At 42.1% G+C, this 20,374-nt stretch overlaps 2 protein-coding genes across 4 annotated transcripts in view; one reads left to right on the top strand and one right to left on the bottom strand.

Moving 5' to 3' along the window:
* RIPOR3 (RIPOR family member 3) overlaps nt 1-9,204 on the top strand; it is a 151,124-nt gene extending 141,920 nt beyond the window's left edge. For both annotated transcript variants that reach the window (XM_073682709.1, XM_073682710.1), the window contains 4 exons: nt 356-558; nt 7,619-7,702; nt 8,465-8,555; nt 8,745-9,204. In XM_073682709.1, the coding sequence (XP_073538810.1) occupies nt 356-558; nt 7,619-7,702; nt 8,465-8,555; nt 8,745-8,845 (479 nt within the window). In that variant the 3' untranslated portion in view covers nt 8,846-9,204. The remainder of the gene's footprint in view (nt 1-355; nt 559-7,618; nt 7,703-8,464; nt 8,556-8,744) is intronic.
* A 3,315-nt stretch (nt 9,205-12,519) lies between these two features.
* Nucleotides 12,520-20,374, bottom strand: part of PTPN1 (protein tyrosine phosphatase non-receptor type 1) — a 50,206-nt gene continuing 42,351 nt past the window's right edge. For both annotated transcript variants that reach the window (XM_073682706.1, XM_073682708.1), the window contains 3 exons: nt 20,021-20,182; nt 18,140-18,372; nt 12,520-14,154 (listed from right to left, as the gene is read on the bottom strand). In XM_073682706.1, coding sequence (XP_073538807.1) covers nt 13,953-14,154; nt 18,140-18,372; nt 20,021-20,182 — 597 coding nt within the window. In that variant the 3' untranslated portion in view covers nt 12,520-13,952. The remainder of the gene's footprint in view (nt 14,155-18,139; nt 18,373-20,020; nt 20,183-20,374) is intronic.

The following is a 20,374-nucleotide window of genomic DNA, read 5'->3' as shown; positions in this document are numbered from 1 at the left end:
TTGGAAGAAGTCCAACCATGTTGGATTTTTGAGACTTGCTTGGCGCGGTGTCCTTGGGGTTGCAATGTGACCCCATTCACTTGTACTATGCTGCGATGTAGCAGTGATACTTCACTAAAGTCGCTAAAGCCGCTGTGTAGCCGCAGGCTAAGTCACTCCACCGACTAAAATGGCTGCACAACACGAGACTATGCAGAGCCGGTATAGTATCTCTTATTATCACTGCAGTATTACCAACATTTTGGGTGAATGACTCTCCTAAAAATTTGGTTCTGCACTTCTCACAAACATGCCGGAGACCACCGAGCATTGTACAAGTGACATCAGAATCACGTGTCTCTCTCCCACCGTGCAGTCACTCTCATTGGAGACCTGCAGCTTCCCGGACGCCTGAAGAAGATCAAAAAGCTGAAAGCAAAGCGAATCTCACGGCTCCAGCCCCTGCCACAGTTCCTGAAGCTCGTGGCCACGTTCCAGATAGATCAGAACATGAAACTCTGCAAAGCAGCCGCGTGCTTCCTCAGTAGAGCATCTGTGAACAAGCACTTCAAGCAGAAGGTGGGTAGCACTGCCCAGATGAGCAGAACATCCATGACCCCTGGCTGAGGCCGGTATTGGTCCTGAAAAGAAGAGAAAAAAAAAATTCATGTTTAATCCCGGTGTCTGGATGAGATATTTTAGTCCAGTTTCTACATACAGTAATTTGTATGCATCAGATCAAACTTTGCAAATGCTGAAAGTGAGATCAAAATTCATCTACATTGTTCACATGCAGCTGTCATTCTGCGGCTTTTGACCTTGCTGTGGTCCTTTTATGGTTTTCCCAGCAAAATCACATAATTTTTGCAGGCTGTTTCAGCTGCAAGACAGCACAGCCGATCGTACCGGCCACATGGTTTTGCAGGTGAAATGACTTTCACTGCAATATTAAAGGGAACCTGTCTCCTTGGAAAATTTTATTTACTATTTTCCTATAGATATAGGGTTAATCTGCAGGTAAATAGTGGTAAAATGTTGCCCGGTTACCATACTGGGAGAAAATTAACTTATTTCCTCCAGGGAGCCACCGGCTTTCAGTCATAGGGGCGGTGCAGGGAGTGATAACAATCAGCACTCAGTATACTGTCAGCAGCAGCTCTAGTCACGCCCTGGCACCTGGATTGACAGCCAGCTTTGCACAGAAGCGCTGCAGAATGAGCTGTCAATCAAAATGCCATGGAGTGCATATAGTGAACAGTGACTGTATCTACGCCTTTAATGCAACCATGACTGAAAGCCGGCGGCTCCTGGGAGGAAATGGGTTAATTTTCTCCCAGTAGCCGCACTTTTTGTAAGACCCTATATCTGCAGATAAATAGTATTTTCCAAGGTTACCTGTTTCCTTTAAGTGATTTATTGAGGGACACAGTAAGGGTGCTTTCACATTGCGTCTGGGTATCCATCTACAGAAGGCGTATACGCCCGAAAATGATGCACGGCAGAGCGCACAGTCCCTCTGCCACCATTATAGTCTATGGCCCCGTTGGCATATACATCCGAATCCCGTTTTGTGGGGGGTGTTTGGACCAAGCATGTAACTAAACGCAATGTGAAGGCACCTTTTAAAAGACTGCGGGGACACAGGAAGGCTACGGCTAAAAGCCTTATATTCCTTGGGAGGCAAAGACACGGACAAGCACTCATTTACTTTATGTACCTATTAGGCCATGTTCACTCACACTAGAGAAATTCTCTTTATAACCAAAAACAGGATTTTGATGTCCCTCCCCCCTTATGAATTATCTATTTATATAATTGAATTAAACAGAGTCCAGAGGTTGAACATCTGGTTTCCATTAGAATTCCTTTCGATCATCCTTTACACTTTTGTGTCCTGATTAATTCGTTTTTGTTACATTGTTAGGATACATTAACCTTGTGTCCACTAGATGGCAGCACAGTCTGCCCAGTTACTACACTGTGTGCAGAATTATTAGGCAAATGAGTATTTTGATCACATGATACTTTTTGTACATGTTGTCCTACTCCAAGCTGCATAGGCTTGAGAGCCAACTACCAATTAAGTAAATCTGGTGATGTGCATCTCTGTAATGAGGAGGGGTGTTGACTAATGACATCAACACCCTATATAAGGTGTGCTTAATTATTAGGCAACTTCCTTTCCTTTGGCAAAATGGGTCAGAAGAGAGATTTGACGGGCTCTTTAAAGTCCAAAATTGTGAGATGTCTTGCAGAGGGTTGCAGCAGTCTTGAAATTTCCAAACTTTTGAAGCGTGATCACCGAACAATCAAGCGTTTCATGGCAAATAGCCAACAGGGTCGCAAGAAGCGTGTTGGCCAAAAAAGGCACAAAATAACTGCCCATGAATTGAGGAAAATCACGCGTGAAGCTGCCAAGATGCCATTCGCCACCAGTTTTGCCATATTTCAGAGCTGCAACGTTACTGGAGTATCAAAAAGCACAAGGTGTGCGATACTCAGGGACCTTTGAACAGGAAACCTAAGATAAAACGTCAAGAATGGGCCAAGAAATATCTAAGACTGATTTTTCAAAGGTTTTATGGACTGATGAAATGAGAGTGGCTCTTGATGGGCCAGATGGATGGGCCAGAGGCTGGATCAGTAAAGGGCAGAGAGCGCCACTCCGACTCAGACGCCAGCAAGGTGGAGGTGGGGTACTGGTATGGGCTGGTATCATCAAAGATGAACTTGTGGGACCTTTTAGGGTTGAGGATGGAGTGAAGCTCAACTCCAAGACCTACTGCCAGTTTCTGGAAGACAACTTCTTCAAGCAGTGGTACAGGAAGAAGTCGGTATCGTTCAAGAAAAACATGATTTTCATGCAGGACAATGCTCCATCACATGCATCCAACTACTCCACAGCTTGGCTGGCCAGTAAAGGTCTAAAAGAAGAAAAAATAATGACATGGCCCCCTTGTTCACCTGATCTGAACCCCATAGAGAACCTGTGGCCCATCATAAAATGTGAGATCTACAGGGAGGGAAAACAGTACACCTCTCGGAACAGTGTCTGGGAGGCTGTGGTGGCTGCTGCACGCAATGTTGATCGAAAACAGATCAAGCAACTGACAGAATCTATGGATGGAAGGCTGTTGAGTGTCATCGTAAAGAAAGGTGGCTATATTCATCACTAATTTTTTTTTGTTTTTGCATGTCAGAAATGTTTATTTCTAAATTTTGTGCACTGATATTGGTTTACCTGGTGAAAATCAACAAGTGAGATGGGATAATATTTGGTTTTTATTAAGTTTCCTAATAATTCTGCACAGTAATAGTTACCTGCATAAACAGATATCCTCCTAAGATAGCCAAATCTAAAAAAAAACCACTCCAACTTCCAAAAATATTAAGCTTGGATATTTATGAGTCTTTTGGGTTGATTGAGAACATAGATGTTGATCAATAATAAAAATAATCCTCTAAAATACAACTTGCCTAATAATTCTGCACACAGTGTAATACACTGAGCTCATTGACATTTTCTAGCCCCTGGAACCGATTTGTACAAATCAGAAATCATTGAATTGTTCCCATGAACAAAGCCTCATTACTGATTCCATCGGATTTTTCAGTGTCTATAGCTGCAGTATCTGTGAATACGTGATATAAGACGTTAATGCATTACATAAAATGAGCAACATAAGATATCTGATACCCCGACAAGCAGCAAACTGGAGGGGTCCAGTGTCTGTGCTCCGCCAGTCGTGGACGTTCCTGCCGTTGTGCATTAGTTTAGGGCTCGGGTGACGCAGCTATTTGTTCCCACGTTCTTTTCTTTATCTTTTTCTGGGATATTTATTTTCTTTTTATGCTCCATTTAGTTGACCGCAGACTGGAGACTGGTAAGCAGAATCCATGTGGGGCAAATCAGGATTCCCACGGGACCGGCTGAGGAATGTTTAGACGGAAAGCAGGACAATGTCTGAAATTTCCCTGTTTTTGATTCGCAGTCTCCAGTATCAAAATTACAGAGAAAGCTCATATTCCTCCGATCTTCAGCCAAGTGTAGCACTCTTTCTGGAAAAAAGTAGATTTTTTTCCCTCTCAATTCCAGCCCACCCCTTTAATTCTCATTATCAGTGCAGTCACTAAAAGCTATACAGTAGACAGCTGTCTGCCAGGCATTCACCAGCAGACTGCGATTTCTCGTAATTCCCCCCACATACATAATCCTGAATTACATCCTGTATTATACTCCAGAGCTGCACTCACTATTCTGCTGGTGGAGTCACTGTGTACATGCATTACATTACTTATCCTGTACTGATCCTGAGTTACATCCTGTATTATACTCCAGAGCTGCACTTACTATTCTGCTTGTGCAGTCACTGTGTACATACATTACATTACTTATCCTGTACTGATCCTGAATTACATCCTGTATTATACTCTAGAGCTGCACTCACTATTCTGCCGGTGGAGTCCATGTGTACATACATTACATTACTTATCCTGTACTGATCCTGAGTTACATCCTGTATTATACTCCAGAGCTGCATTCACTATTCTGCTGGTGGAGTCACTGTGTAGATACATTAATACTGGATGTAACTCAGGATCAGTACAGGATAAGTAATGTAATGTATGTACACAGTGACTCCACCAGCAGAATAGTGAGTGCAGCTCTAGAGTATAATACAGGATGTAATTCAGGATCAGTACAGGATAAGTAATGTAATGTATGTACACAGTGACTCCTCCAGCAGAATAGTGAGTGCAGCTCTGGAGTATAATACAGGATGTAACTCAGGATCAGTACAGGATAAGTAATGTAATGCATGTACACAGTGACTCCACCAGCAGAATAGTGAGTGCAGCTCTAGAGTATAATACAGGATGTAATTCAGGATCAGTACAGGATAAGTAATGTAATGTATGTACACAGTGACTCCACCAGCAGAATAGTGAGTGCAGCTCTGGAGTATAATACAGGATGTAATTCAGGATCAGTACAGGATAAGTAATGTATACTCCAGAGCTGCACTCACTATTCTGCTGGTGGAGACACTGTGTACATACAGTTAGGTCCATATATATTTGGACAGAGACAACATTTTTCTAATTTTGGTTCTAGACATTACCACAATGAATTTTAAACAAAACAATTCAGATGCAGTTGAAGTTCAGACTTTCAGCTTTCATTTGAGGGTATCTACATTAAAATTGGATGAAGGGTTTAGGAGTTTCAGCTCCTTAACTTGTGCCACCCTGTTTTTAAAGGAACCAAAAGTAATTGGACAATTGACTCCAAGGCTATTTCATGGACAGGTGTGGACAATCCCTTGGTAATGTCATTCTCAATTAAGCAGATAAAAGGCCTGGAGTTGATTTGAGGTATGGTGCTTGCATTTGTAAGGTTTTGCTGTGAATTAAACATGCGGTCAAAGGAGCTCTCCATGCAGGTGAAACAAGCCATCCTTAAACTGCGAAAACAGAAAAAAAACATCTGAAAAATTGCTACAATATTAGGAGTGGCAAAATCTACAATTTGGTACATCCTGAGAAAGAAAGAAAGCACTGGTGAACTCATCAATGCAAAAAGACCTGGGCGCCCACGGAAGACAACAGTGGTGGATGATCGCAGAATAATCTCCATGGTGAAGAGAAACCCCTTCACAACAGCCAACCAAGTGAACAACACTCTCCAGGAGGTAGGCGTATCAATATCCAAATCTACCATAAAGAGAAGACTGCATGAAAGTAAATACAGAGGGTTCACTGCACGGTGCAAGCCACTCATAAGCATCAAGAATAAAAAGCCTAGACTGGACTTAGCTAAAAAACATCTAAAAAAGTCAGCACAGTTCTGGAAGAACATTCTTTGGACAGATGAAACCAAGATCAACCTCTATCAGAATGATGGAAAGAGAAAAGTATGGCGAAGGCGTGGTACAGCTCATGATCCAAAGCATACCACATCTTCTGTAAAACACGGCGGAGGCAGTGTGATGGCTTGGGCATGCATGGCTGCCAGTGGCACTGGGTCACTAGTGTTTATTGATGATGTGACACAGGACAGAAGCAGCCAAATGACTTCTGATGTATTCAGAGCCATACTGTGTGCCCAGATCCAGCCAAATGCAGCCAAACGGATTGTCCATCTGTAGTATGAAACGACGACCAATGACCCAAAACATAAAACCAAAGCAACCCAGGAGTTTATTAAAGCAAAGAAGTGGAATATTCTTGAATGGCCAAGTCAGTCACCTGATCTCAACCCAATTGAGCACGCATTTCACTTGTTAAAGACTAAACTTCAGACAGAAAGGCCCACAAACAAACAGAAACTGAAAACCACCGCAGTGAAGGCCTGGCAGAGCATCAAAAAGGAGGAAACACAGCGTCTGGTGATGTCCATGAGTTCAAGACTTCAGGCAGTCATTGCCAACAAAGGGTTTTCAACCAAGTACTAGAAATGAACATTTTATTTACTATTATTTAATCTGTCCTATTACTTTTGGTCCCTTTAAAAACAGGGTGGCACAAGTTAAGGAGCTGAAACTCCTAAACCCTTCATCCAATTTTAATGTAGATACCCTCAAATGAAAGCTGAAAGTCTGAACTTCAACTGCATCTGAATTGTTTTGTTTAAAATTCATTGTGGTAATGTCTAGAACCAAAATTACAAAAATGTTGTCTGTGTCCAAATATATATGGACCTAACTGTACATTACATTACTTATCCTGTACTGATCCTGAGTTACATCCTGTATTATACTCCAGAGCTGCACTCACTATTCTGCTGGTGCAGTCACTGTGTACATACATTACTTATCCTGTACTGATCCTGAGTTACATCCTGTATTTTACTGCAGAGCTGCACTCACTATTCTGCTGGTGCAGTCACTGTGTACATACATTACTTATCCTGTACTGATCCTGAGTTACATCCTGTATTATACTCCAGAGCTGCACTCACTATTCTGCTGGTGGAGTCACTGTGTACATACATTACATTACTTATCCTGTACTGATCCTGAGTTACATCCTGTATTTTACTGCAGAGCTGCACTCACTATTCTGCTGGTGGAGACACTGTGTACATACATTACATTACTTATCCTGTACTGATCCTGAGTTACATCCTGTATTTTACTGCAGAGCTGCACTCACTATTCTGCTGGTGGAGACACTGTGTACATACATTACATTACTTATCATGTACTGATCCTGAGTTATATCCTGTATTATATTCCAGAGCTGCCCTCACTATTCTGCTGGTGGAGTCACTGTGTACATACATTACATTACTTATCATGTACTGATCCTGAGTTACATCCTGTATTATATTCCAGAGCTGCCCTCACTATTCTGCTGGTGGAGTCACTGTGTACATACATTACATTACTTATCATGTACTGATCCTGAGTTACATCCTGTATTATACTGCAGAGCTGCACTCACTATTCTGCTGGTGGAGTCACTGTTTACATATATTACTTATCCTAAGCTATATCCTAGCGCAGCACTCTCTGTTCTACAGGTTTCAGAGCTGAAATCTCCCAGCATTCCCTGCTTGTTCCGGCGCTGTGCAGAGCAATTTACACTACAGCTGTATGTATGTACTCTAGCGCTCATTGATCTCCTTTCTCTACAGGCAGTGCTCTATTACACTGAGCTCCTCTCCGATCAGGATGTGAAACTGCAGCGATCTGCGTGCTTAGCCCTGAAACATCTAAAAGTAAGTGCACCCCTGCCAGGAACACGTGTAATGCTCTTTGCAATATGGAAAAGTGCTCACCATACAGGTTATAAATCTGTACAGAAAACTTTTCATTTTATATTGAAAAGTTCTGCAAGTAGAAGCAGGCCATCATTATGACGTAGCAACTGGGGACAGGGAGCTGGTTTAGTCCTGTGTCTTTTTGTAACAGGACCTGGGTGGGCCTCTCCGGGAAAGATTGGAGGGCTCCGGCCCAGGTATGAGGAGTGGTGGTGGTGGTGGATGCCAGCGCCAGAAAGGAGGCTCCATATTTTGTCTGGCTATGGAGCGCCCTCCCATTCTCCGCTCTCGTCTTAGACGGTCCTGTAATACGTCACACATTTACATTACATTGTTTTATGCAACAAGTGCCAGCATTGTACAAGAAGAAATTCTGCAACTTTGTTACCAGTGGCGAGGAACTAAAATACCAGGTAAGATCTCTGCTTGCTATTAGAAAATACTATATATTATGTGTCCAGACTGATACATTGTAAACAGAACGGAGATTTGGGCTGTTGATGTATTTAGACATGGAGGATTGTGTAGACTTGATACTACTGTAACAAACCCCCAGCTCTGAGAAATATTACTATGTAAAGTGTTACTGGCAGCAAGCAGAGATCTTACATTCTGACAAACTCTGCTAGAACATTTCATTATGGGATAGTGTTTCATTGACCCTGTATCCACGTGCACTGGTTGTGTGAATGAGTAACCGGCGTCTTCTCCTACCAACAGGGCACTGCCAGCATTGACCAGATAGCAGGACTGTGCCAGTCAGAGGTGGAGGACATGAGGATCACAGCCAGGGAGACTATTGTGTCGTTCGGTGAGTATACAGGGAATCGTGTGTATATCCACAATGAATACAGGCTAGAGCGGACTTAACGTCCGTGTGGTGGGACTATGTAAAACGGACAGGGCGCTCGCCAATGGGGTCGTTCACAGGAGCGTTACTCCTTTTTGGAGGATTTAGTAACCAGGTATCAAATATTTTAAAGAGGATTTTCTATGTTAGGTCAGAAAGGTCGACACACGTTTGGAAAGACGGACAAGATCTGCAGGGAGCTCCAGGAAACGCTGACGCTGGACGGCGAGATCGAGATCACCGTATTCTGATGTGAAACGATAAAGCCGCTTATCAGCAACCGGTGTCCACATACCAAAGAGTCCCAATTCTTACTGATCAGAAAATCAGTGACCAAAATGTAATATATCCTCCTCGCTCGGTGCCCATTAGAGGAGAGACCCTCTAAGGAGGTCCTGCCATCACTCTGTGACCCCTCAGAATGACTCATTATAACATAGCCACGAGGAGATGGATCCTATGTATAATATGGAAGGCGTAGGGTAAGGGGGGGTGGTTGTAAAGCACTGATTAGGGTCTGAAAGGGTTAAAGAAATGTACATATATCTGTATAATAAATCCTAATACATTTTGTTTTGTATATTTAACTGGAGTTCACAAATATGCAATAAAGTTGGTTTAATGAAACCAGAGTCCCTGTGATCGGCATCCATAGTGGGGGCGGGGGAGCAAAATGGCACACGGTCACCAAATAAAACCACATAGGTGAGGATGAAAAAGTGTGTGCAGCATCAGGTTTCACCACAAGGTGGCAGCACAACCTCTAAGAACCAATTGCTGGAAATGAAAATACATAAACATTTAACCCCGGGAGAAGACAGCGCTAAAGAAGAAAGGATAAAGATGGCAGCTGAAGGCAGAACAGATAATAAATCACAGGAAGGACGTGACAGAGTACAAGGCACAATATAATGAGATTTACAAAGCAAAAACTGCGCGATTATAGATCTCTGAAACACGAATACATTGGACACATGCAGAATTCTGCTTCACTTGGGTATTGAAAATAGAAGTTATTTTTGGAACAAAAAAAGTGGCCAAGAGTCATAAGAAAAGGAAATGTTCCACCTGCCTAGCAAGGTGACCACTTTGGTGCAGTTTCGGCCCTCGTGGTCCATCTCAGGGCTCATTCAGACATTAGTTGTTCTGTCCGATCTTTATCTCAGACTGGTTCACACAAAATAACGAAGACAAGTCCGATTTTTATTCAAGTGTTGGATCAAACTTGCTAATGCAAATCTATGGGTCTGTGAAAAAAACCGTAGCAAAGTTCATATTTCCATTTGTCCGTTCTAGGGGGGCGCTATTGATTGTTATAGGGTCCGTCTAGGTTGGGTTGTGCGTAACTTTTTAGAACAGAAGAAACTGTTTTGCACGATGAGCCTTTTCTAAAAACTGAAAACAAAAAAGCTCAGATGGATCCCATAATTCTTCCAGGGGGCCCCCACTGATTGACAGACTGTGCAAAGGGGAATGTGAACTAAGCCTTAGATGGAGCAGGCAGGAATTAACTCTGCAAGCTGAAATGTGAACTTTGGTGTCATTTGTTTGTTCCAGAGGGTCTTGCATTTATGATTTGGGGTCCATCAGGGTTCCGTTTTGTGTCCGCTTTTAGAATGAAAGTTCTGCATGCTGCGCTTTTTCTTCCGTTCTAAAATCCAACAAAAAGGAAGCCAGGAGGACCCTGTAATAAGCAGCGCGTTCCCTCCATTTCTGTTAGCATCAATAATGCAACGGAGCCACCATATTCCACATGAATGCCGTTTTGTCTGTTCCTGAAATTAGGACAGTGATTATAAGTCTCCTGCGCTGTGATTACAGGTCAAGTAAATGATTTACAAAGCGACATGGAAGCGGAAAAAGGTGCAACTTAAAAAAGGTGCTAGTTACGGGCAAATATTCTTAGTATTTTACCTACCGTACATTCAGATCAGACACAAAGCGCCATGTGGATCTACATTCATGACACTGTACCCCAGGAATAGACGCTACTCATCAGTATACAGACCGCTCAGGGGCAACACGGTACACGGGTGGACACAATGCAGATCTGCACGCACAGCCCATAGTCTCTGCTCCATATTACACCCTACTCTATACACACTGCGCGGATATGCTGGGAGTTGTGGTTTATCCAGATCACTGCTACAGGGGGGGAGATCGACCCATCAGCCCTCCAGACAAGGCACCACTGAACATACAAGACAGAGGGCAGGATTGTTGCTTCATGTACCAAAGGAAAATAATTTAGGAATTCTTATTAATATATTATGAGCCATTAGTAAACTACTCCCCTTCTCCCAAACCTCCCCCCTGACTCCCCCCCCAAAAAACCAAACCCCCATACCATCCGAGCTGCCTGTAGATTGCGGGAGTGTACAGGAGACTGGACTACTGCTTTATTAATCATCGCTCAGTGAGCTCCCCCTAGTGGTAACTGCAGGAAGTTAAAAATAGAAAGCTATATTACAGAAGCTGAAGACCTTCGTACTTCGTAATCTCTCCGCCACACTATTCAGCAGATTGGTTGTTCTAATGTATCAGTAGCCGCTAATATGGACTCAGGTGCTCAGTTCACAGTGGTATTGCCTCTGTATTGACAAAAGGAGCAGTCACCCCAGACCAGTTCTCATATCAAACTGCTTTTTTAGGGCTTTTTCACACTGCGTCTTTTTACGTTGTTTTTTGTGCTGAAAACATTGTAAAAAACCCTGAAATAAATATTATATAAAATATTCATTTTTATGCCAAAATGACTGTTTACATATATCCGGCTCTTCAGCTTTTTAGGGTCTAAGCGTTAACGTTTTTCCTTGTGGAGAGTGACATGCCAGTGTAAGGAGACTTATAGGCCATGCAATGCTCCTCTAGGAAATTAAATATGCAAATTGCCTCTTCAGAGAGGAAGAGGACTTGAACTCTAGTGTCACCTATTAGTCAAATCAGATTTCACGCATTGCACTAAGGAGGGGCAACACCCCAAAACATGTGTCTGCAAATTATGATTCTAGTTGGGCTTTTATCCTAAGTCATGTGGCAAGGCTCATTAAAGGATCAATACTGACTTATAGGATTGCTACTTCCAATAGGTAGCTCTAGTCCTCTTTGTCTCTGAAGAAGCAATTTTCTGTTTTTTTTTTTTTTAAAACATTCAGGCTTTCAAAACAGACCTGACCGTTTTCCTTTTCCTTTTTGTGTATTTTTTTTTTTTTAAACGTTTCTGCCACATATCAGTACATTGTAATAGCGAATACATGATAAAGACCCAGGAAGGGTGGAAACATCAAAAATTATTTGTCAACATCACTATATACAAACACTGCCTATTTTTGTATCTTTCCTCAATAAATAATTTGCATTCTATAACCAGGAGAGTGTGGTACATTTTTCTATGGTTAACATTGCGGGGACATCACCCCGATCAACCAGAACCGCCCGCTCCTTTATTACTGAGTGCACCCCACTCTTCTCCACTCGCTTAATGGAGTTCAAAAAAGCAAAAAAAAAATTGGTGTAAGTAGGCTCAAAAGTGGGAAAGAAAAAACTTTTCAAAGTTTACAAAACTCCAGAGAATAGTTTTTTGAATGGTGGGCTTCAAAAACAGTAGTGTTTAAATGTCAGAAAAAGGCACAGTATGAACACACTCCTAAGCTAGGGGTCATCCAAGCATGTGAAAAACTAGATTTTCATTTAAAAAACTATGGACAATTTTGATCAGTGTGTCCATATTTTACATCCGTGCGACATCCGCTACGATTTTCTGTTTTACACTGAAGCTTGGTGTCGCCTGAGCACATTGGTCCTTGCGTTATCGATTTTTTTTCTGATACGCTCGTTTGAACAAACCTTTGATCAGATTGATCTACATTAGGAGCACAAATACTGCAACAGATCAGCCACAAACCACACGGGGGGCACGGACAGATGGAAAGGGGGGATATAACTTTATTGAATCAGCACATAAATCCATAACACATTCGAGTGTCACAAGTGCATTTCTGTATTGCGTTAGGTCTAAACAGTATTGTAAAGTTCACTAAACATCAACCCCCCCATCTCCCATCTCCTCCCCTTCCAAATGGTGTTGGTTACACAACCCAACACATTGTACTGTGTATAAATGTAAAAGGCAAGGGAAAAAAAAAAAAGAAGCTTATACAGATGAATGACAACAGCCAAAGAGCGGACCGACAGACCTTCGGACACTACTGTGGTGACAAGTGAAGCTCCGTGCACACGGCTCAGTCCCAGCAAAGTGGTTTATTACTCCCCGAGCACCGATGGTGAGATCTAAGAACAGTCATGACCCGAAAGTCGGCTCTGCCGGCGTAGAGACATTCTTTATCGTCAGCCGGTGAAACGCGTGGGAGGGCGGGGGGGTAAAGAGACGGACTAGCACTCCGGTTCTGAGGCACCGTACGGTTGAAATGCTGGTATATCTATCGTGTTGTAAGAGGAACGTGTGCATCAGTCAGGCCGACCGGAGAGTGTGACCAATGTAAGTCCAACGTGATACAAAAGGGGGCAAGAAAAAAAAAAAAAAAAAAAAAGAAAAAAAATTTTGGCCTACCCTGAGCAAAAAAAAAAAAAAAAGAAGAACAAAGTTGCTTCTCCTACAAAAGCAAAACATGGAAATGACATTGAAGCTTTTTGTAACAGATACATCGAGGATAAGTGTCAGGCACAGCCCACAACAATATAACAAAAAAAGAAAGAAGACAGTCTATACAATGTCTTAGCTTCCCCCCCTCCCCCCCAGATAGTCAAAATTCCTATTAAATACAAATGACGACTTCCCCTTCGAAAGAAAATAAAAAAAAGTACATTCCTCCGACGTGTTCTTCTTTTCAGATTGCAGGGGGGAGACTGGGGAAGGGGCTTTTTGAGGGACGTTGAATATAAAGAAATCAACTGGTTCCAAACACAAAAAAAATATTAGAAGCTGTATCCAAATTGCTTGTGGTTCCGGTAAAATGGTGCAGAAAAAAAATAAAATACGTAACTCCTTAAAAAAAAAAAAAAAAAAAAAAAAACACGGGAAAGAGAAAAAGAAAAAAAACCTGGCCAAAAAGAAACAACAATGTGTTGTCATGATTTTATTTCAAAAAGAAAAAAAATATATAATATATATATAGAGATATATTTGGCATTATCTGTGTTTACTCCTGAATAGATGTAGAAATGCCCTGAGATGTGAGGAATCTCTCCGTGGGGCGTCAGGGCTCGGAGACACCATTAGTGCATTGTGACTGCAGCTGTAAAAGCTTCGCTCAGCTCCTCGTCCTCCTCATTTGGTTCCAAATACGTCTCACTTGCACCTGGGTGATGAAGTCGGATGCGGCCCGGGCAGAGCGTTCGTTAATGGTACCACACCCTGTAGCAAAGGATCGCCCCCACGGTCAGCACTGTGAATACGCACATGTTTATTGCCCACGACTTCCATTCCTGGCTGCCGTTTCTGTCGTCTGTGTTGTCTGGTTTGGTCGTCTCATCGGGGTTGGATGAAGAAGGGATGGTGTCGCCCAAGTTTCTCCTTCTTAGCTCAGTGTTGTGACTAAGGCTGCAAGAGACAGACCAGAGAAAAATATGAGTAAAATGATTAACCCCTTCACCCCCCCAAGGTGGTTTGCACGTTAATGACCGGGCCAATTTTTACAACTCTGACCACTGTCACTTTATGAGGTAATAACTCTGGAACGCTTCAACGGATCCCACTGATTCTGAGAATGTTTTTTCGTGACATATTGTACTTCATGATTGTGGTAAAATTTCTTCGATATCACTTGCGTTTATTTGTGAAAAAAAATAAAAATTTGGCGAAAATTTAGCAATTTTCAAAATTGGAATTTTTATGCCCTTAAATCAGAGAGATATGTCACACAAAATATTAATAAATAACATTTCCCACATGTCTGCGTTACATCAGCACAATTTTAGAATTTTTTTTTTTTGCTAGGAAGTTAAGGGTTAAAAGATGACCAGCGATTTCTTATTTTTGCAACAAAATATATACATTTTTTTTATTTTTTAGGGACCACATCACATTTGAAGCGACTTTGCGGGGTCTAGATGACAAAAAATACTCAAAAGTGACTCCATTCTAAAAACTGCACCCCTCAAGATGCTAAAAAACACATTAACCCTTCAGGCGCTTCACAGTAATTTTTGGAATGTGGAAAAAAAAAATGAACATTTAACTTTTTTTCACAAAAATTTTACTTTAGACCCATTTTTTTTTTTTACTTTTGCAAGGGTAACAGGAAAAAATTGACCCCAAAATTTGTTGTGCAATTTCTCCTGAGCATGAAGATACAACCATATGTGGGGGAAAACCACTGTTTGGGCGCACGGCAGGGCTCGGAAAGGAAGGAGTGACGTTTTCTAATGCAGACTCTGATGGATTGGTCTCCAGATGTCATGTTGCGTTTGAAGGTCCCCTGATTTGCCTAAACAGTGGAAAACCTAGACAAGTGACCCCATTTTGGAAACTAGACCCCTCAAGGAATTTATCTAGACAAGTTGGGTGCAGTTTGAACCCCCCAGGTGCTTCCCAGAACTTTACAACTTTGATCTATGAAAATGAAAAAAATATATATTTTTCCCACAAAAATGTTGTTTTAGCCCCAAATTTTTTCAATTTTCAATTTCACAGTGATAGCAATTTCACAACAAATTTTGGTGTCCTTTTTCTCCTCCTGAGTACCTGAGCATTAACACCCCCCATATGTGGTAGAAAAATTCTTTTGAGGCAAAGTGCAAAGCTCAGAAGAGAAGAAGTGCTATATTGGAAGTCAGATTTTGCTGGAATGATTTGAAGGGCCATGTCACATTGGCAGTGCCCCTGAGTTGCGAGAACAACAGAAGCCAACCCATATGTGACCTCATTTTACAAACTACACCCCCAATGAATTCATCTAGGGGAGCAGTGGTCATATTGACACCACAAGTGCCTCAGAATTTTATACCATTGGGCGGTGAAGAAAGAATAAATTACATTTTTACCACCAAAATGTTGTTTTAGCCTTACGTTTTTAATTTTTCTAAGGGCTAATAGGAGAATTTTTTTCATTTTTTCCCCTGAGTGAAAATACTTTTCAGGCACAGTGCAAAGCTCAGAAGGGAAAGAGTGCCATATTATAGTGCAGATTTTACTGTTATGGTTTGCGGGTGCCATGACCCACTGTGAGATCCCCTGAGGTGCCAGAACAGCAGAATCCACCATAAGTGACCCCATTTTACAAATTACACCTCTCAAAGAATTCATCTAGGGGTACAGTGATAATATTGCCACTACGGGTGTGTCACAGAATTTTATACCATTGGGCAGTGAAGAAAAAATAATTACATTTTTACTGCCAAAATTTAGTTTTAACCCCAGATTTTACATTTTCACACTAGGAAATGGGTAAAAATGGCACCAAAATTTGTCCCACAATTTCTGCTGAATGTAGAAATACCCCATATGTGGCTGTACAGTACTGCTTAGCCACACGGCGAGCCTAGAGAGGGACGGAGTGCCATTTGCCTCTCGGAGCGCAGATTTTTCTAGAATAATTTGCAGACTCCATATATAGATATATAGAGCCCTGAAGTGCTTGAAAAGCAGAATTCCCCTTCAAGTGACCCTATTTTGGAAATTATACCCCTTTGGGAATTTATCTACAGGTGTAGTGATGATTCTGACTCCATGGGTGTTTTCCAGAAAAAAGCAGCAGTGGATGTTGCCGAGTGAAAATTTCAAACTGCCGTTGTGGTCACCAGTACGTTGTAGTGACCAGTACGTTATGCCCAGCTCGTGCTTCTGGAGGCATGCACACGTAAATTAGGCTGGCTCTCATCCCTACAGAAATGGCAAACATGTGGACGCTAACTGCGGTGTAGGCACACTGGGGCTCATGAGGAAGGGGGGCATGTGGATTTGGGAGTGCAGAATTAACTGAATTTCTTTTGGAGTGCAAGGAGCCATAGCGCTTTTCCAGAGCCTTTGTACTACCAGAAACATGGAAGCCCCCTATATTTCCATTGACAGATGACGGACCCGAGTGAGACCCGTTTATGCACGTCTAAAAATACAGACACCGCCGGATCATAGGCCAGACGACGTCCAAAGTGCCTCCATCTGCCTCATTACAGGGAATCTTCTGCCAGGGCTTAAGTCTGAATCACGTATTTCAGAGATTTGTACGGAAACCCCGCTATAAGAACTCAGCGTAAAGCGCAGGATAAATGGGAGCAGAGCCTTACTGTGATCTTTGGTAGGCAAAATTAACAATTCAACAGCAGGTGAAGAATTGGTTTTATTTCTATTTTACGCCGTTCCTCATGCGGTGTAAGTGATTAGACTACTTTATTCTTCGGGTCGGTGCGATTACAGAGATATAAGATTTATAGCGGATTTTTATGATTGCCATATTTTGAGAGCTATAATTATTCCATGACATCCGACAGAATCATGAGGGCTTGTTTTTTTGCGGGACGAGTTGATGTTTTTATTGGTACCATTTTCAGGCACGTGACATTTTTTTGATAGTTTTACATTCCAATTTTTGTGAGGCAGAATAAACAAAAACCAACAATTCAGGAATTATTTTTTTGTTTATGCCGTTCCGCGTGTGGTAAAATGAATAAGGAAGCTTTATTCTTCAGGTCGGTGCGATTACAGCGATACTACATTTATATAGTTTTTTTATGTTTTGTCACTTTTACACAAAAACTATTTTATAGAAAAAATAAACTATTTCTGCATTGCTTTATTCTGAGAGCTGTAACTTTTTTATTTTTCAGCTGATGGAGCTGTATGGCAGCTTTGAGGGACAAGATGACGTTTTCAGTTGTACCATTTTTATTTACATTCGTCTTTTTGATTACATTTTATTCCACTTTTTGTCCGGCGGTATGATGATATAGCATAGTTTTTTAACTCGTTTTTTTTTTTACGGTGTTCACTAAGGGGGTTAACTAGCGCGATAGTTTTATAGGTCGGGTCATTCCGGACACGGCAATACCAAATATGTGTACTGTTTTTGTGTGTGTATATTATATATATATATATATATATATATACATATATACACACATTTTTTTTTTTTTATAAAAATATTTAATTTATGGGTACAATATATTTTTATTATTTTTTTAAATATTTTTACACATTTTTTTTTTCACTTGCCTTTTTACTTTGTCCCACTGTGGGACTTTCACTTTTATCAGGCTGATCGCTTGTATAGTATAGGAATGCAGCAGCTGTCAGCGCTGCACTGAAAGGCAAACTTGTTAGATCATGCACGGCGCATGATATACCAAGTTTGCTAGCTCTGGTGACCAGTGGTAAAAAACTCCACAGAGACCCATGCATTCACTTTGAGGGTTACTGACCCTTTAAGACTATCCACAGCTTAGGAATAGAAAACCGTACTGCACTTTTCTGATTTGGCTCATTGATTCAATTTTCAGGTGCAGGTCAGGAGATCGTGAGCCAAAAATCCACCTTAAAAAGGTCGTCGCATTGTGTCTGATTGTTACCCACTTATTGGACAGTCACCAACCTATCTGCGGGGGACTGAGAGCTCAGATGAGCTCTGTCATTGGGAATGCTCTCCTCCACCGCGCTCACTGCTCGTTTTATAACCTCTTCCACAACCTGCTGGGAGAAGAACTCTTGCTGGTCATGCATCCGTCCATTCAGGGTCTCAGACGTGCGTTTGGGGGGTCTGGGTGGAGGTGGGGTGTGCTCTGGAGGAGGGTCCATGTCTTCATTAGACAATTCTTTCCATTGTTCCTGCAGCAGAAACAGAAGCCATTACCAACAGGAATGACACAAAATTAGCCACCATTTACATAACACCCCACTATACCTAGGTATGGAAACAATAAGACAGCAGTTGCTGAGATCCTGGGTTACATCCTGTATCATACTTCAGAGCTGCACTCACTATTCTGCTGGTGGAGTCACTGTGTACATACATTACATTACTTATCCTGTACTGATCCTAATTTACATCCAGTATTATACACCAGAGCTGCACTCACTATTCTGCTGGTGGAGTCACTGTGTACATACATTACATTACTTATCCTGTACTGATCCTGAGTTACATCCAGTATTATACACCAGAGCTGCACTCACTATTCTGCTGGTGGAGTCACTGTGTACATACATTACATTACTTATCCTGTACTGATCCTGAGTTACATCCTGTATTATACTCCAGAGCTGCACTCACTATTCTGCTGGTGGAGTCACTGTGTACATACATTACATTACTTATCCTGTACTGATCCTGATTTACATCCAGTATTATACTCGAGAGCTGCACTCACTATTCTGCTGGTGGAGTCACTGTGTACATACATTACATTACTTATCCTGTACTGATCCTGAGTTACATCCTGTATTATATTCCAGAGCTGCACTCACTATTCTGCTGGTGCAGTCACTGTGTACATACATTACATTACTTATCCTGTACTGATCCTGAGTTACATCCTGTATTATACTCCAGAGCTGCACTCACTATTCTGCTGGTGGAGTCAAGTGTATACACATTACATTACTTATCCTGTACTGATCCTGAGTTACATCCTGTATTATACTCCAGAGCTGCACTTACTATTATGCTGGTGCAGTCACTGTGTACATACATTACATTACTTATCCTGTACTGATCCTGAGTTACATCCTGTATTATACTCTAGAGCTGCACTCACTTTTCTGCTGGTAGTTTCAAAACAGTCAGCAAGCTTGTGGGATGAGCACTTAGAAAGCAAGGAGAGGGGATGTTGCAGTTCAATTTTTTAGAGCAATGTTTCTGGTGTGAAGAGGACACTTTCTAGATTGTGAATGGCTAGAGTAAGTGAAGTGCAGATAATGATCAAGCAGCAATCGCAGGGTTACTCCAGCTCTGCTCACTCCTGCTCCAGAGAGGAAAGCGGTGCCGATGACTTCACGTCTACCTATAGATGCTGTGTGTACAATCAGTGGGTATCTTGCGTCTATTATAATGAACAGGTGCTTGATACCTGATGATCGCACACAGGTCCTGGGTGGACCGGTCACACTTGCCTCACACAACAGCAGCAATCAGAGCTGGAATCACCCTGCGAGGTGGTGTGCAGCACAGGAATGGGGGCAGCGCTGGATTCCATCATCTCCATCCTACAGAGAATGAATGGCACAGAGGTTCACCATACACACTGCCACTACATGCATACAGGGGACAGCAGCCCCTCTTTTTGGCGATCGGTGGGGTCTCAGCAGTGATCACCTATACTGTGGATCAGTGATAACGTAGTATTGCAGTAGGGGGAGGTAATTGCATGTATTTAAGGGATGTACAAGTTACATATAGATGCAATCTCATATCTATACAGAAGTGTGCGGTAATCAGCTGCCCCAATTATTATCCGTATTCACAGCGACTCCTGACCTGCACAGACGAGTCCCCCATGATGAACTTGGCCCCCTCAATCACCGCCAGGTAGGAGAACCGCAGCTGATCAGCCGTTTGGATGAGACCCATCCTGTACTTTCTCATTTCCAGTAAGACCTGTTTAATGTCCACCGAGGACGGATCTTTCCTCTTGTCCATCTACGAGTTAAGAAAACAATAAGTCAGATAGTTCGGGGTCTGTCCCTCCAGCAGACATTATATCATAATAGGCCACGATGGGTGCCCCCGATACCAGAGCAGAAATAAGTGGGGTCATCCATTACCAATCACGGCTCAGAAATCCCTGGGGTGTTACCTTCTTAAACTCGGACTTCTTGTCTCATCTTTCAT

The sequence above is a fragment of the Phyllobates terribilis genome, unplaced genomic scaffold (assembly GCF_046119375.1).
Source record: "Phyllobates terribilis strain yellow unplaced genomic scaffold, ASM4611937v1 Scaffold_5__5_contigs__length_657084704, whole genome shotgun sequence".
NCBI lineage: Eukaryota > Metazoa > Chordata > Amphibia > Anura > Dendrobatidae > Phyllobates > Phyllobates terribilis.
Note: the sequence above shows the minus strand (reverse complement) of the source record. Positions and strands in the feature narration are given on the sequence as shown.